Source organism: Xiphophorus hellerii, chromosome 2, assembly GCF_003331165.1.
Source record: "Xiphophorus hellerii strain 12219 chromosome 2, Xiphophorus_hellerii-4.1, whole genome shotgun sequence".
Taxonomy (NCBI): Eukaryota; Metazoa; Chordata; class Actinopteri; order Cyprinodontiformes; family Poeciliidae; genus Xiphophorus; species Xiphophorus hellerii.
This window is the reverse complement of record NC_045673.1, coordinates 12649003-12665222: the sequence shown is the minus strand read 5'-3', so window position 1 is coordinate 12665222 and position 16220 is coordinate 12649003. Positions and strand designations below refer to the sequence as shown.

General features: G+C 35.7%; 2 protein-coding genes across 5 annotated transcripts; both read left to right on the top strand.

Annotated features, from left to right (window-relative positions):
* The first annotated feature begins 644 nt into the window (after positions 1-644).
* On the top strand, positions 645-4760 carry LOC116729831 (receptor-interacting serine/threonine-protein kinase 3-like). 4 transcript variants are annotated; one of them, XM_032578645.1, is made up of 12 exons: positions 645-770; positions 1039-1224; positions 1344-1653; positions 1738-1886; positions 3033-3082; positions 3269-3424; positions 3587-3678; positions 3772-3835; positions 3908-3957; positions 4173-4221; positions 4325-4567; positions 4646-4760. In XM_032578645.1, exons 1-12 carry the CDS (start codon positions 742-744, stop codon positions 4654-4656), a joined length of 1389 nt encoding a protein of 462 aa, XP_032434536.1. In that variant the 5' UTR covers positions 645-741; the 3' UTR covers positions 4657-4760. The 4 variants fall into 4 exon arrangements, with proteins under 4 accessions (XP_032434536.1, XP_032434545.1, XP_032434527.1 ...); XM_032578654.1 differs by having other exon boundaries at positions 3769-3835; positions 4176-4221; XM_032578636.1 differs by having other exon boundaries at positions 3769-3835.
* An 880-nt stretch (positions 4761-5640) lies between these two features.
* On the top strand, positions 5641-14807 carry LOC116711118 (inosine-5'-monophosphate dehydrogenase 1a-like). The gene is given in 17 exon segments (XM_032550503.1): positions 5641-6405; positions 6882-6980; positions 7728-7764; positions 7766-7777; positions 8900-9001; positions 10092-10166; positions 10322-10528; positions 10661-10748; positions 10848-11047; positions 12473-12563; positions 12651-12746; positions 12877-13012; positions 13194-13343; positions 13529-13672; positions 13757-13840; positions 14068-14084; positions 14198-14807. Coding segments are annotated over 17 exon segments (1881 nt in total). The 5' UTR covers positions 5641-6166; the 3' UTR covers positions 14302-14807.
* Positions 14808-16220: the final 1413 nt, after the last annotated feature.

The window sequence follows — 16220 nt, the reverse complement described above, 5'->3', positions numbered from 1 at the left end:
TAAATTATATAAGATCAAAGAAACATTTGCATCAATATGCCTTAATGCTTCCATTCATAAAACAGCATCTCATTCATTGTAAGCTTTTTGGTCCAAGAGAGTTCGTCTGTTCTTATTTTTAATTTTCTCGTATTATTAGCTGTAGACCTTTGCTTGATTTGAGGAGACTGATCTTGCACTTTGGACTTAAGGTGTGGTAAAGTTACTTTTCTTCAGACATATCTGTGTCGCTGCATTATGCCAAAGGCTTCTGGAACAAACTTTCTCCCATGAAAAAAAAATATATATATTGTATGTGTTTTATCATTTATGTGGTGTGCTGTGATCAGACTTTCATTATACTCATTGGTCAAAGTATTAAGTAAGCCTAGTGCAATATAATGTTACACATGCATCCTGGATAAAACAAACACAAAAAATGCAACCTTTCAACACCCCAACTACTCAGGAAATCCATAAACTTCCTCTCACTGTCTGGGTAGAATTACCGTCGCCTTAGGGAGCCGTCGTCTCTGTGTTTATGCCCTCAATGATTGTACGAACAAAGGAGTTCATAGTCCATGTTCAATTACTCACGCAAATTAAAATAAGTAAACCAGTTTTAAAGCTTGTTTCTGTCTAATTTTAATGTCAAGTGTTGAATTATCTTCTCACATTCCCTACAGAAGAGTGACTCATAGGAGGGTGGAGTTATGTTTTCTCAGTGCAGTTCCCACCCCTTAGCTCAAGCTTCAACGACAGATGAAAAATGAAACAGGAAACAAGAACGGGTACGGTCTGTTTTCTTTAAGATCTCCATGTAGTTAACTCATGTGGATACAGTACAGCAGAAAAACAGTACGTAGAAATCCATTCAGCTTATTTTATTTAAAAAGAAAACAAAATGTTTTTTAAGAAAATGCTTCCTTTCATTTTTCCACAGTCAGCATATATGCAGTGCTTTCACTTTAGATAGAGACAATAAAACAATTACTTCCAAAGTTGTTTTTAAAAAACTTTTTATACATCTTTAAACATCTCGTGACTCTTTTTTTATAGACTGACGTTTCAAGCTACCCTTGTGCAACAGGAGATGGCACTGCCTAGCAGCGAAAGATGTCATGATGTGGACCTAGATGAGAACATAAAATGGAAAGAGATTGGCCGTGGGGGGTTTGGTATTGTCTATAAGGTCAGGCACAAAGTCAGAGACTTCGTTGCCATCAAGCTACTTCGGAATACAGGGTAAATCCATTTGATTGTAATTCTATGTTATATGTATTGTATTTTGTAAATTTTTGTAGATAGCTGAAACATTAAATGTTTTATAGATATTGTTAAATGATTTAGCTTTCTCCTTTCAGAACCACTGACGAACTGTACAAGGAGGCTGAATGTCTGACAAAATTGTCCTCTGAGTTTGTTCTGAGAGTCTATGGGATTTACAATGGAAATAAGTTTCCACAGTTTCCAGAGGGAATAGTCATGGAGTTTATGGAAAAAGGAAGTATTCAAACCCTGCAGAAGGACTTGAGTAGCCCTCCACCACTGCCACTGGCCGTGAGATTGGCCTATCAAGTGGCTAAAGGGATTCAATACATCCATTCAAAGAGCTTTGTTCACCATGACCTAAAACCAAGCAACATTCTGCTGGATAATGACTTTAATGCCAAGGTAAAATACTAGGCTTTCAATGCTCTTTGTTCACAATAAATATGAAATTAAACTTAGTTGTTTTTCTCCCTTTGCATTTCTCAGCTGGCCGACTTTGGTCTCTCCAGGGAAACCACAAGTGTTTTGCCCAGTTTTGAACAATCAAAAGAGTGGACTGGAGGCACAATACAATACATACCGCCTGAAGCTTTTGCTCTAAACTATAAAATAGTTCGCTCCTTTGATGTTTACAGGTAAGAAAGCATTGAATAATAGATATGTTAATCATACAAATAGGAAAAGAAATACTGGACACAATAATTTTTTTCTCAGTAGATATCTATCTAATGAGATCATTGACATTAAATTAGATTGGTAGCAACCCAGTTGATTCACAGAAAGAAATCAAAACTAACTAACCCATAGATTATGTTTAGTAAAGGGGATAATAGATATTGAAGACACTTCCTAATATTTACTTGCTACTTAGTAGAAAGTAGCAATGAGTGTATGAGGAAAAATAAAAACATTCACTGACTAGGTGTTCCACACAAACAAACTTCAAACACTCATCTAATTTTGCTCTTCTCTTCTGTTGTTAGGTTTCCAGTTTTGTTTAAATTAGCTGATTGATTAGACCATTCTAACAGCTTTATGCTGACAGATATCAGCTATATTCTTGGCTTTCTGCCACTTGCATTTTTAATGTGTTCAGTGGTTTTTTGCTGCTGTTCCACTTTGTGCAAAACAACGTAAATTATGGAAATTTGTTTTGATGTCTTTACATGGTTAAATTGCTTTGGTCGATATCAACATTCAGGTGTACTCAGAAGTGTACCCCTACCATTAAAATGACATTTAATGCAACATAGAATCTTTGTTGTATGTAAAAAACAGTTTTATTTGCAGCAGATAGACATAAAAAACTACTATAATTTGATTGTGTAACTGTGCTAACCTATAAACTAATATTTTGCTGAAACTCCTTTTGATTCCGTTTTAGTGTTCATTTTTCTTGAGTTCCCATTGAGTTCACATCAATGTCAATTAAAGCTTAACTGTCCCAGTAGGACTTTCCTAACCTTTGATCTTAGTCTTTTTTTTTATTGCTAACATAATATTTTTGTTGTTGAATGGTTCAGGGTTTATATCCTATCAAAGCTAAGAAAGTTAGATTTTTTCTGTGTATATTAGAAAACCCTAGCAATTTAAAATGTTGTGTGAACTTTGACAGCTTCTGTGTGGCACAAATTTTATGTCAGTAGCTTAAGTAGAAAAAAAACATATTTTCCATTAAAACATGTTCAACAATGAAACAACATATATTCTATTCTTGATTCTCCAGATGTGTTTAGATAAAATCTAATCGTAATCTAGAACATTTGCCCTTTTTCACTCAGCTACGGCATCCTTCTTTGGTCTATCCTGAGTGGTGAAGTACCCTATCCAGGTATCAGTGATTATCTTTTAATCTTTTCCCATAATTAAAAACCTTCTTAGTTAAAATTACAATAACCTATTTGCTTTACATCGACTTTCAAACTGCAAACATAGTTTACACCCATTTCTACATTACATATCTATACACGTCCACATTTACCCCTGTCAATGCAGTTTTGTTGTTTTAAATACTTAGGGAAGCCAGATAGTCTCGTGGAACACAGGGTTGAACATGGAGACAGACCTGATGTCAGTCTTTGCCTGAAAGAGGAGAAAGAAAAGAAGACAGCAGTGACTGAGCTCATGAAACATTGCTGGAAACATAAACCTTCTGACAGGCCTGACTTTAATGGTATGAGTCGGTTTGTCATGGAAAGAAGAATGTGCATTGACTCTTTGTCATATTGGACTAAAATCTTTATGTTAATCTATTAGTTACATAAATGTGTAATAATGTACATGATTCTTTTGATAGCCCACGCCATCTGAAAACACAAACTTGTTTTTCTTTTAGAAATCGTCCATAAACTTGAACCGATTTTCTCACTTCACAAGGATGGAATTGATGCAGCCATTCGTGACGTTTTACTGAAACTAAGACAAAATGTAATTCCAGAATAAAAAATAGTTCTGCAAGTTTACGAGTACATGTTCTTCTTTTGCAGCTGTTACATAATCTTTACTTCTCTTTTCCAGCAGTCAAGAAGTAGCAGCCAGCTTTCTCAGGCAAATGCTGCAGACTTGGTTCCTTCGCCCACTCCAGGTAGATTGATCAATGCTTCTACCTGGCTGTGTTACAACCCACTAATTTTATGCATTTCTTTCTTTCTCTTAGAAAATGAAGTGCCAAATGATGTTGTTGATCATCCCTCAGATACAGTACAGGTATTATCTAGATTTATTAAATGTGAGCTTGAAATGAAGAGAAAATATTAAAACAAAAAAGAATGTCAAATTTAAGCTGTTTTGTTATAAATCAAGATTTCATTCTTGTGTTTAATTAGCATATTTTATTTCAGCTATAGTGAAATGATTGTCCATATTTGGTCCTCATAGTGATTTGTAAGTCAATCAACATTCATGTTTTCTCTGCTTCTCAGCAGCCATCTAATGTAGCTGGAACTGAAGATTTAACAGAAGAAGCAAAAGGTCTGTAGCATTTTTGTGAATTTCTGTGTCAAAAAACAGAAAAAAATAAATAGATGGTGATCATGTTTTTTTTTTCCTGCATGCAACAAAACACTACACACAGTGACGATTGTTGATGACAGGATGGATGATATAATACAGAAAAACACACGTGTCATGGCGATTGCTGCGGATCTTAAGAAAATGAAGATGATCCAAAATGAAACCTACTTCGAAATTGAGGCGGAAAAAACTAACCAGGCAAAAATGAGGGAGCTCTACAAGTCATTACGTGCATCAGACCTGGTGAAAGTTGCCTTCTATGACGCCTTGAAAAATCATGAACCAAATATTCTGAAACGTCATGGTATGATTTCCTGTTATTAGACATGCAAGGTTTTATTTGTGCTGTTCAGGTTTTTATTTTCCCTTTTTCTCTCTTCAGGTGACAGTTGAGGCATTCCTGCATCAGATGTCCAAAAGTGTGTGTGGTTTTCTTAATGTTTTTCTTTCTTTCATTTTCATTGTATAAAGTCTACAAATAAATATAAGTATCCATCCTTCTTGTCTTGAATTGCAAAACTGGTGAAGACACATCCAAAAAGACTGCATATGTATGACATACATTCTATTTTAAATTTTAAAATACCATTCCTTTTCCTTTCACTTCACAATTAAATATTTGTGAGGTGAAAAACATCCCAATACTACTACTATTACAACAACTAATATAAGAATTAAAAATTCAGTAAAAATTTATTGTGACAAAATATGTTAAAGCTTAAGGGCTATGAATATTTTTAAATGTTAACATCAGGAATTACTTCTTTTTTTTCCCTCCTGGGTGGGAAAAAGAGCTGTGGAGCCGTGGAGGAGGAAGGTTTGTAAGAAGCTTTTCTGGTTCAATCCCTAACTATAACTGTCACTAACAGTTAGTCAGTCAACTGTAGCTGATGGTAGGAAAAACTAATCACTCACCTGATGCACTTTAACTTACTGGACTTTAAATAACTAAAATAGCACTAAAAAATAAAGGAAAAGAGGAATGAGGGCAAAATTAATCTCTTATATCAAATTTTCTTTATGGCAATGACTTTTCAGTTGTTCGCAGATTTTTTTTTTTTAATATTGGGAACATCAAGATTCAAAAAATGGCTATGTTCAGTTTTATTGGCAGCATGCCTGATAGTATTTTAATGTGCGCACACATGCAAACACCATGTTTCTCTTTATTTCATTTTGGGGGTGAGGCATAACTGCCTTGACATTCACACATTTACAGAACTCTAGTCCTTCAAGGGAAAAGTGTTAAAGCGTAATGTTGGTCCATCCTTCCTCCGAGGTGCTGCTTCCTTACTCCACCCTACACACCTATCTCACTCCACCCCATCCTGCTTTAATGCTCCCAATCCTCTTTGTGGGAGAGTGACGTCTGCTACAGTCAGAAACAGAGTTAAGCTCAGTAGCCACCAGGGTGACGGAGTGGAGAGAAGCTCCCAGGATGGAGGGAAAACAAACACAGCTGGGACCAACTCAACTTCTCAACCTGGGAGTGTGCTGAGGTTTCTGAAACTACCATCCCTTGAAAAGGAGAAAGACTCCTTTTCCTGCTTGCTGGCCTTGGTTTCCTTCCATAATGGAAGTGTTTTCAAACTGGAATATGAACACTCCTGATAACTGACAATATTTGTCAAGGGGTATTTTACTGATGGTGCGTACTTAAGCCGCAAGTTTTTCCCTGCAAAACTGAAAATTTTATGATTTGGTTAAGCTGCTGCTCAGAGGGCAAACTAGCTGGCAACAAGAACAAGCCTACTGGTGTGAGCATTGCAATCAACTGAACAACACATGGAGTGTCTCTTGAGGTCTGCCAATGTTTACCTGGAGTGCAAAGTGTGATTCTAATTGTATGCAGAAAAACTGAAGAGGAGTGTGTGTGGAGGTCACAGAGCTGGATTTCCTAGAGATGGAAGGTCATGGATATGACCGCTTTGGAGAGAGTGACAGGGACAATTACCAGATTGATTACAGAAGAATTGTAGGAGACATGGAACCAGCACGGCCTCGCGTCTCAAACAGAGATGGGGAGCAGTCTCAACACTCTTTTTTGACTCATGCATACCCGCCGTCATATGGACATGGACATGAGACTGCAGCCCAGAGGTACAGCGCCACACGAATCCAGGCTGGATATGAACCAGAAAGGTCAGTGTCCACATTGAGTCATCATTGCTTTCAGTTAACAGTAGCTACTCTCAAGGCATAGTACCATGAAAGGACAAGTAATTGAAATATTCTCACTTTCTGTTGGCAACATCCACTTCCCATTCCAATCTATTTATCGGCAACCTTGGCAGCCACCCAAATCCTCTTACCTTGTGTGCTGCCGTCATGAGTATATAGAAGGAGTTTCCATTGACGGGGATATGTTCCTGTCTGCACTCCTGATCTAGGCACAACAAGAGTTACGCAGAGGTTAAGACAGAAATAAACATCAATTAATCATAAAGATTTAGTAAATTTTTTAATTGTTATTGCTGTCAGACCATTTACAATCTGTCAAATTACTTATGAATCTGAATTATTCTTTTTCAAAGAAATGTTTGATTTATGCATTGTTGTGGCTGTTGCTTGTTAAAATGTCGCAGGTGGCAAGTTCAGTTGATGTGTTCATGTTTCAGCATGGCCGACTACTTGATCAGTGGAGGAACAGGTTATGTTCCAGAGGATGGACTCACAGCACAACAACTGTTTGCTATTGGAGATGGGCTGACTTACAAGTAAGACTTTACTGAAGCACACACACTGCTTACCTACTGAGACTACTGTAAAAATGCTTTCTACAGCACTACCACAGACTTATGAAATGAGTTTCATGGTAGCTAAAACTTACAGCGATGACACATCTGCTTAGGCTTTAAATGGAGGATTAAAATGAGTAACAGTACTTTAAGGGATTCTGAGTGGTATCATCGTTTAAAAGCAGTATGCTGGGGGGGTGGGGGCAGGGGGAGGGGGGTAATGGTGTTGGTAGGAATTTAGTGTGGAAATAGCTATCAGGGTAGCTTCCTTTGTGGGCGTGGGTGTGCGTGTGTGTGTGACAAAAAAAAAAAATAGGGAAACACAGAGGGAGAGATATTAAAATAGAGCTTCACTTCATTGTCAATTTTATTACAATAGTTAGCAAAACAGTACAAATTTTTTTAGATTATATTAATGAGACATCCATGGCTGATGAATGGTTGCATGAGCTGCTTTTCATGTGTAGTAAGTGGTGCAAGCAGTTACTTGTTAAATTATTTTACACAAATTTATAACCTGGAGTAATTTGAAGGCAACTTAGGTTACATTTTGTAACTACAATGGGTGCTTAATGGTAAAAGAAGGGAATTTTAAATCTAAGCTAACTTGTATCAAATATTAATTTAACAATTTGTGGCCATTGGGCGCAGTCTTACTCATTTTAAATATATTATTATTATTATTGTTATAATTATTACTATTATCTACTTTCTTTCCACTTTCAGTGATTTCCTTATCCTCCCTGGTTTCATAGATTTCACAGTCTGATGAGGTGGTGAGTAATTTATATATATGGGTTATTATAGGCAATACTCTTTGAGTGTTTGTCGCACAACTTTTGCAAACATATTGATACCCATAAAGCTCCTTCATATACTTGCTCACATTCTAATCATAAACACCAATTTATTTGAGGTTATTTTATATGACAGACTCACACAGAGTACTACATAATTGTCATAAACATCTTTTACAAAACAATCTGCAAAGTGTGCTACAAATATATATTGAGTCCCCTACATAATTACTAAACAATAGAGTCCATCTCTTTTTAATTATGTCCTTGTATGAATACAGTTGGCCTTTGCAGTTTGTTAAAGTGGATTAATGAGCAAACCAGTTAGAACCAAGTTACACACCAGAGAGGTCAAGAATCATTTTAAATTTAAATTAGGTTATAAAAGGATACCCCAAGCTGAGAATATTGAAAATAGAACAACACACGTTACAGATTTCTATTCTAAAAACCAAAAACAAAACAAAGAAAGAAAGCTGTGTATTTCTACTTTCCACGTCCCAATTGTTTGTTAATTTGTTGGTCTTTCAAAAAATGTTAATAAAGAACAGAACGTTGTTTGTTGCATGACAGAACATGAAAAAGTTCAAAGGGTATGAATACCTTTTTAAAGCCCTGTTCGTGAGTACTGCACAAACAGTACTCACAAACAGTCAGGTTACAACTGCAGTCAGGTTCCTACTGCAATCTCCTTCACAAAAGCAGTTTCAAGAACTGACACAGCAAGAAAAATATTTTGTCTGAAACTAATAGAAATTTACCAAAACTAGAATCTTTTGAACAAGATTTCTGGTTCTGTTCAGATAATTTTGAGGTTTGTGGTCCCAAACATATGAGAACATATTTATTTCCCTTTCTCTGTTTTCAAGGTCTACTGGGACATTAAATTAATTTCATGCCTGGTCACATGGGTGGTTGCCTGTTAGCAGGCGTTCAAAACACACATACTGTACACACCTGCGTCTTTTAGCACTTAAGAGTTAAACCCAGCAAATAACCCTTCACTGTGTCCAAACAGCCTCTTACGTGTACTCCATTAGTAGTTTTGAAAACTGTCACTGAGTGAAATTATAGGTTCACAATTTTCATTTTATTTTAAAGGACCTGACGTCTGCACTAACAAGAAAGATCACTCTGAAGACTCCACTCATTTCATCACCCATGGATACAGTCACAGAGTCATCCATGGCTATCACCATGGCAGTGAGTACAGACTCTAAACACATCTCATTTCATTGGGACATCAGTTAAAAAGAAATTTAAAGCAAAACTCATATTATATAGAATCATGCCACACATAGAGATATATTTCAAGCATTTGTTTGAATTACTTTTATGGTTTGCATCAGATGAAAACCCAAAATTAAAGACAGCAAATTCATATATGAAAGGATTTTTGATAAACTCGTTTAATATATTGTATAGAAGGAGGACAGAACAGTGGCTCCATGGTCCCAAGTTTTCTCTTCTGATTTGTGCCCGAAGCTGTCTGTAACTACCCTGGTATTGCTATGCTTGATTGGCTAGAAAATTTTCAGGCCCTAAACATATGGACACAAATTTCATTCAGAAATCTTTTGTACTTGCCCGTATAAACCTCATCCAGGAACATGGAAGTTTGTTAAGAGGAAGATGAGAGACAGCAAACCAAACTATGCAGATAAGCTGAATGCCTCAATTAAGCTTATGCTTGCTTCCTCACGAGGAAGTGCCACAGCAAAAACATTGATGCAGAAATACAAACTAAAGAAAGACCTGGCCAGAACTCTAGTGTTGATGTACTTCTTGCCCAGCGTGTTTCGGAGTACCAGACATTTCTGTTTAAACATCTATTTTCTTATATAAAACTAATATTTTATGAAGGAAACTTTCAAGTTTGCATCCGCTGTAAACCATAATTATCACATATAAATGCTTTAAAACAATCACTGTACTTGTTTGATCCACTTAGGATGACTTTCATTTTCTTGTCTAACACCCTGATGTACATGCACCAGTACATGGTATTCAATTCTGAACCTCAGAGGCCAGTTTCCTGCATGTATTAGATTTGACCCTTGTTTTGCACACTTATTGAAATCAACATGTTATAGTCCTTCTGCAGATCTTGATGACATGCTAAGGAGAAAACCCACCTCTTAAAACATGCATGACACAGAGTCTCAAGGGCAAGAACTGGTCACAGCAGCTCTGATTAAAACATGCTCTTGACCTGAATGCTGACCTAAATAAATTTTCCATTTTTATCTAATGGGGTATTTATTTTTCCTTGTTTCCATCTGGGTGATGTTAGCTGATGGGAGGGATTGGAATAATCCATCACAACTGCACTGCTGAATTCCAGGCCAATGAGGTGCGAAGAGTCAAGGTAAAATGACAAAATAAGTCAATATAGACCAAAACGTTCATCATAAAAATGAAATATGCCAGTGGAACTATGACTTTATTTGTTCACAGCATGGACAGCAATAAAGCTACACTGTGAATAAACACAGATGTTTTTTTTGTTTTTTGTTTTGCCAGAAATTTGAGCAAGGTTTCATCACAGACCCAGTGGTAATGAGCCCACATCACACAGTGGGTGACGTGTTTGAAGCTAAGAGACGCCATGGTTTCTCTGGGATCCCAGTGACTGAAACAGGCAAGATGGGCAGTAAGCTGGTTGGCATTGTGGCCTCCAGGGATATTGACTTTTTGTCCGAGAAGGATTATGAGAAACTTCTGGAAGAGGTGGGTCTTGAGTTGTTTGAACTGGGAACAAATTTTTCTTGTGAGCATATCATGTTACACCCATTATGCTGTCATTTGAAAAAGTGTATTAACATCAATCAGTCTGTACAGTTGAAATATTTTCTACTACAGGCCATGACAAAAAGGGAAGACCTAGTTGTTGCACCAGCTGGAGTCACGCTAAAAGAAGCTAACGACATACTGCAGCGAAGCAAGAAAGGTAACGATTTCAAAATGTTCTGCTGCTGAGAAGAAAATAAGTAGGATCATGAAAGCCACCTCCTGGTTTTACTGATTTTAAAATTTGATTTTTTTTCAGGAAAGCTCCCCATTGTGAATGACAACGACGAGCTTGTTTCCATCATAGCAAGAACTGACCTGAAGAAAAACAGAGATTATCCTCTGGCTTCCAAGGACTCGCGCAAACAACTGCTGTGTGGGGCTGCTATTGGTACCAGGGAGGACGACAAATACAGACTGGACCTCCTCATGCAGGCTGGAGTGGATGTGGTGGTTCTGGTGAGTCTTGAGTATTAACTGTTCAGATTTTGATGGATGACTTTATATTTGTTAAGGTTAACTCACAAGCGGTGGAGTATTAAATGTAGCAATAATTACTTCATAAATCTTATCAGTATCATTAACATATTTTGTGACAGATTAGTCAAAAACTAATTATGCAAATAGTTCAGAAAATCTAAATTCTGTAAGTTTCAGAAAGTAATATATTAAAAAAATATATTTCTTTTGAATATCACAAAACTTTATGATTATACTGGAACTGGTCATTTAAAGAAATAATAATAATGTATTATTTATGAGTAATAACATCATATATTTTGAAGATTAATTTCTTTCAAGAAAAAACGTAAAACTTTTTAATGAGAAATTGCAAAGTAGACTTAATTATTAAAAGCATTATCAATGTCTCTCTTTTTTGTTGGAATTAATAAAAGTTTAAATATTGCATGTATGATTTTGTGATATGTATACTTGATCTTAAAGATTTGTAAGGAAAAGGTTTCTGTTTGACTATTTTGTTTTGATATAAAAAATAGGTCATGAATAGTTTGTGTTGAATGTGTTTATGAGTTAATGCTTCAGCCTTCACCCTTTTCTGGACTATATATAATTTATTTACCTATTTTAACTGATCATCTTAACTATTACTGTTGGATCCTGTTTGATTTACTTTTAATATTTCCCCTTCAAGTTTATCATTCATGTTCAACTTTATTTATTTTTCATAAAAAATAAGAAACAGCAAAACCCTTCTATCTATGAATATTAGATATTTTGAAATTCATTCCGTAAGAAACACATCATACTGTTATTGATGTATTCACCACTGCCAGCAGCTAAAGGTGGAACCTGCAACTAACTCATTGCAACCAATTTACTTTCTGAGTATCAGAAACCTGTTTATATTCACTTAGAGAAAAATTTGAGCAGAATATTCCACCTCTGTAAACTAATGAAGCCTCTTCAGTTTGAATGGACAAAAATATCACAGTTTAGAACAAGGTCACCAAATGTAGGTCACCATCTCTGGAGATTGTTCTCTCATTTTACTATTTATTCCTGGGGTGGCCATGATTCATCCCTGAATGAATATTATTTGTATTTTCTCCCAGGAGCAAATTCAAATAAATGTATTTTTATTTGTTACAAATACATTTATTAAAAGTACTTTTTTGCGCTCATTGGTGCTTTGGGTACAGCAAAGCTGCAGCTGAGAGCTTCTTTTTTTAAAATTCAGCTTTAACAGGACACGATGCATCAATGAAATTCCCTTAATTACTAATAAAGTTAGGATGGATGAAAGTGCTTTGTTGTTTATGTTTATGTTATGTCTAGATTGTCTTTAAAACTATAAAAAGACAAAAGCATTTAGTAAAATTAAATAGCCTGTTCTATCTCTCTGGATCTATCTTCTGATTGCAGGACTCGTCTCAAGGAAACTCAGTTTATCAGATCAACATGATAAACTACATTAAACAGAAGTATCCCGATCTACAAGTGATTGGAGGAAATGGTGATTGTGCTTTCTGAATTACATCACTTTGACCACATTTGTTTCCTTCATCTTTCAGCTGTTCTCTGTTCCTCTGTCTCTCTCTAGTGGTGACAGCTGCACAGGCTAAAAACCTCATAGATGCTGGTGTGGATGCGTTGAGGGTTGGGATGGGCTGTGGTTCTATCTGCATTACCCAGGAAGGTAAAAAATTAAGCTGACCACCCAAATGTGACCAAAATAACCCTTTGAGTTTGTGAAACACTTCCAAAGATCTACATCATTTACATGTCAACTACTTATTTCAGTCTTATGTTGTTTATTTCTTCCTCAGTGATGGCATGTGGACGACCTCAAGGAACATCTGTTTATAAAGTTGCAGAATATGCCCGGCGTTTCGGAGTACCGGTAATCGCGGATGGAGGCATTCAGACAGTGGGGCATGTGGTGAAAGCTCTTGCCCTAGGAGCAGTCTACAGGTAGAAATGGGCAGGAGTCCTAAATATTTACCACTTTCTTAGGTTCAGTGGGGAAATAAGGATTGTCTCCCATCTTGCAAAAGAAGTGTTTAACTGTGGACATTGTTGAGCAAAATGTTCTCTGCCAAAAGTTGCGAATACTTCACTCCAAAGTTTTGTCCAATTTTATTTTTTCATCAGTGATGATGGGGTCTTTGCTCGCTGCAACCACTGAGGCTCCTGGAGAATATTTCTTTTCAGATGGTGTGCGTCTGAAGAAATACAGAGGAATGGGCTCCTTGGATGCAATGGAGAAGAATAACAGTCAAAAGCGTTACTTTAGGTAAAAATGGTTACGGCATTGTCGTGGGTGGCTGATGGCTCCCCATGGTGCCTATAGAACGGAACCACTTAACAAATTACTTTAAGCGAGCATATTTAAAGAACAACATTTTTTGTACATTGTACATTTGTAATTGACTGTTATTGTAAAATAGTGCAAAAATATTTTCTCTGTATGTCTTGAAGTGAGGGAGATAAGGTGAAAGTAGCTCAAGGGGTCTCAGGATCAGTTCAAGATAAAGGTTCTGTCCAAAAGTTTGTTCCTTACCTCATTTCTGGGATACAACATGGCTGCCAGGACATTGGAGCCAGAAGTTTGTCGATTTTAAGGTCAATACTTTATGAATTAATTTATTTGAACTTTTTGTAGTGTGAAATCTTTAGCAAGTTTTCACTATGTGTGTTGGGTTGCAGGTCAATGATGTATTCAGGAGAGTTGAAGTTTGAGAAGAGAACCATGTCTGCTCAGATGGAGGGAGGAGTTCATGGCCTCCACTCGTAAGCATTTCCCTTGGCTTTATATCTCTTTTATTGTGCTTTAGAATTTGTAAGAGTGTGTTTATATTGCCATCTGTGTGGGACTTATGATTCAGTATTGACTTTTATCAGCTATTCAGTTTTTGCTTCCTTAATTCGCTTTTGTCTGAGCTGGAATAAAATTAAGCTGTTGCAACATCAAAACAATCTTTTTTCTTCTTCTTTTTGCCTTCTTGGTATCATGTTAGATATTCTTTTTTGCCATGTAAGTACTTTCATACCAACATCCTCATCATTGCTTGATGCATCTGTGCTGAACGTAGGTTTTTACTAATAGCATTCATGATCATGTTTTTTTTTTTTTAATTCCAATTGTAGTTACAAGAAGTGGCTTCAATGAGGCAGGAGGACGAGGAAGTATGCGATCAGGACCAAATGTCCCGACCCCAGCTGCAGTGAGCCGATGCAATGGACTCATGTGAATAGAGAGTTGACATCAAGATGATAGAGTATATTTGAAAATATCTTTCTTTGAGTTAAATCAGGATAAACAGCAAGATCATAGATGACAAAAAGTCAAACTACTGGACACATGGATCATCTGATGAACTCTTTTCTTTTTTTCATGTTTTTGCAACGATGGAGGGCTGAAAAAGTTGTAAAGAAGACATATTTTAATCAATAGGCACATTTTGAATTTGAAATACAAGAGGCTCTTCTCATTTGAATTTAATTTAATAGAAATCTGTGTATATTTTTTGTAGAAAAATACCAAAGCATTTTATTTCACAGAGTTCAAATATACACCTTTGTAAGAAAGTGTTTTCAAGGCAAAATAATTGGTAGTCTCACTTTTATGTCATTCCTGATGTCCTTGATTTGTACCTTACGTTGTCTATCTTCTACAAAAGTGTTTATTATTAGCATGACAATGACTTGGTACTTTGTCTGTTCAAGCCCACCATTAAAAAAGAAAGTACCTACTGACTTCACTTTTCATTGAAACAATACAGATTTTTAAAATATAATTTCACGTGTTTAATATTTATTGCTTTACTTATTTTGAACTATTACAGAGTTTTTTGGCATTAGTATAATTTTTTGTATGCTTTCTTCAATTTGGTAATTATTATCTTTGTTACCATATAAAATTCCAGGAAACTGTCTGAGATGTTGCATCCAGTTAAGTTTATTTAGCTGTTCCTTCTAAGAATTTGGCAACATCATTATTGTTCTCATTTACATAAAATAAAAATAAAAAATACCCAAGTTGTAACTAGCACTGTCAGAGCAAAACAAAGTACTTTTGAAGTCAACATTGTGACACTGTTGTACAGTTTTTATGTGTATTTTGGTATATAAGAAGAAAATATTTCATTCTTACTTCTCACAGATCGTCAAGAATATATTATAATATACATTTGATCTGTATGTTTGAAGATAAATGAATATATAATAACCTTAATACTTCCTAAAATCTTTATTGTGAATCTGCTTTCTGACCTCTTGTATTGGAAATATTGAGTTTATGAGAGGAATAATAAAATGTACACTATGAACATTATGTGTCAAATTGTTAATACAATAATTAGCAGAATGACAGTGTCTCAATTAGTTCAAAATGAAATGAATTCAGGTATTTATTGAAAGGAAATACTTAAAAACTGTTACTTCCCTCCATGGCAAAGCTCTAAATCAGATTTACAAGGTTTGATTTCATTGATGAATGTGTGCAACTTAGATTCAATGGAACAAATAATTGGAAACAAATTCCTAACCCATATAAATAAGGATCTGATTAATGCAAATTTATTCAACAACAGGACTGTCTAATTTCTGTTTCAGGAGGTTTTGCATCATATTTGCTATTGGTAATCAATTAAAGTCAGCATGGTTAGTTATCACAAGTTCTGACTAATATGTGGTCACTGGGTCTTTCACATGAAATAGTCTGAAGAGACAGAAGTCAGATTTTATTCCATTGAAAATTTGTTAACATTGAAATGTGTAGAACATTTAGCATGTTTTAATCTCATACACATACAAGTATAAGTCCATAAGATGTTTCGTCGAGTTCGTGGTTCTTCTTCATTTTGCACCCAACACTAAACTTTAAAGAGAGACAAATTCTGTGACAGTAAAAGGAATTATAAATGCTATATTTGGCTTGATTTTATGCTGTGAAAGAGAAAGAAAAATGCCAACTCTACTTGAATGGCTATTGGCAATGAATGTAGTCATTGCTAAGGCTTATTTTAACTCCATTTGGTGAAGAGAGTCAAAGATTCCAAAGAAAATACATTTTTTCCAGCCTTTATTTCATTTCCCATTGTTGTTTCAGGGTTGAAATTTAGACAACACATTCTTGCTATGCAAATGTTTCCCTTACTGAAATAAAAAC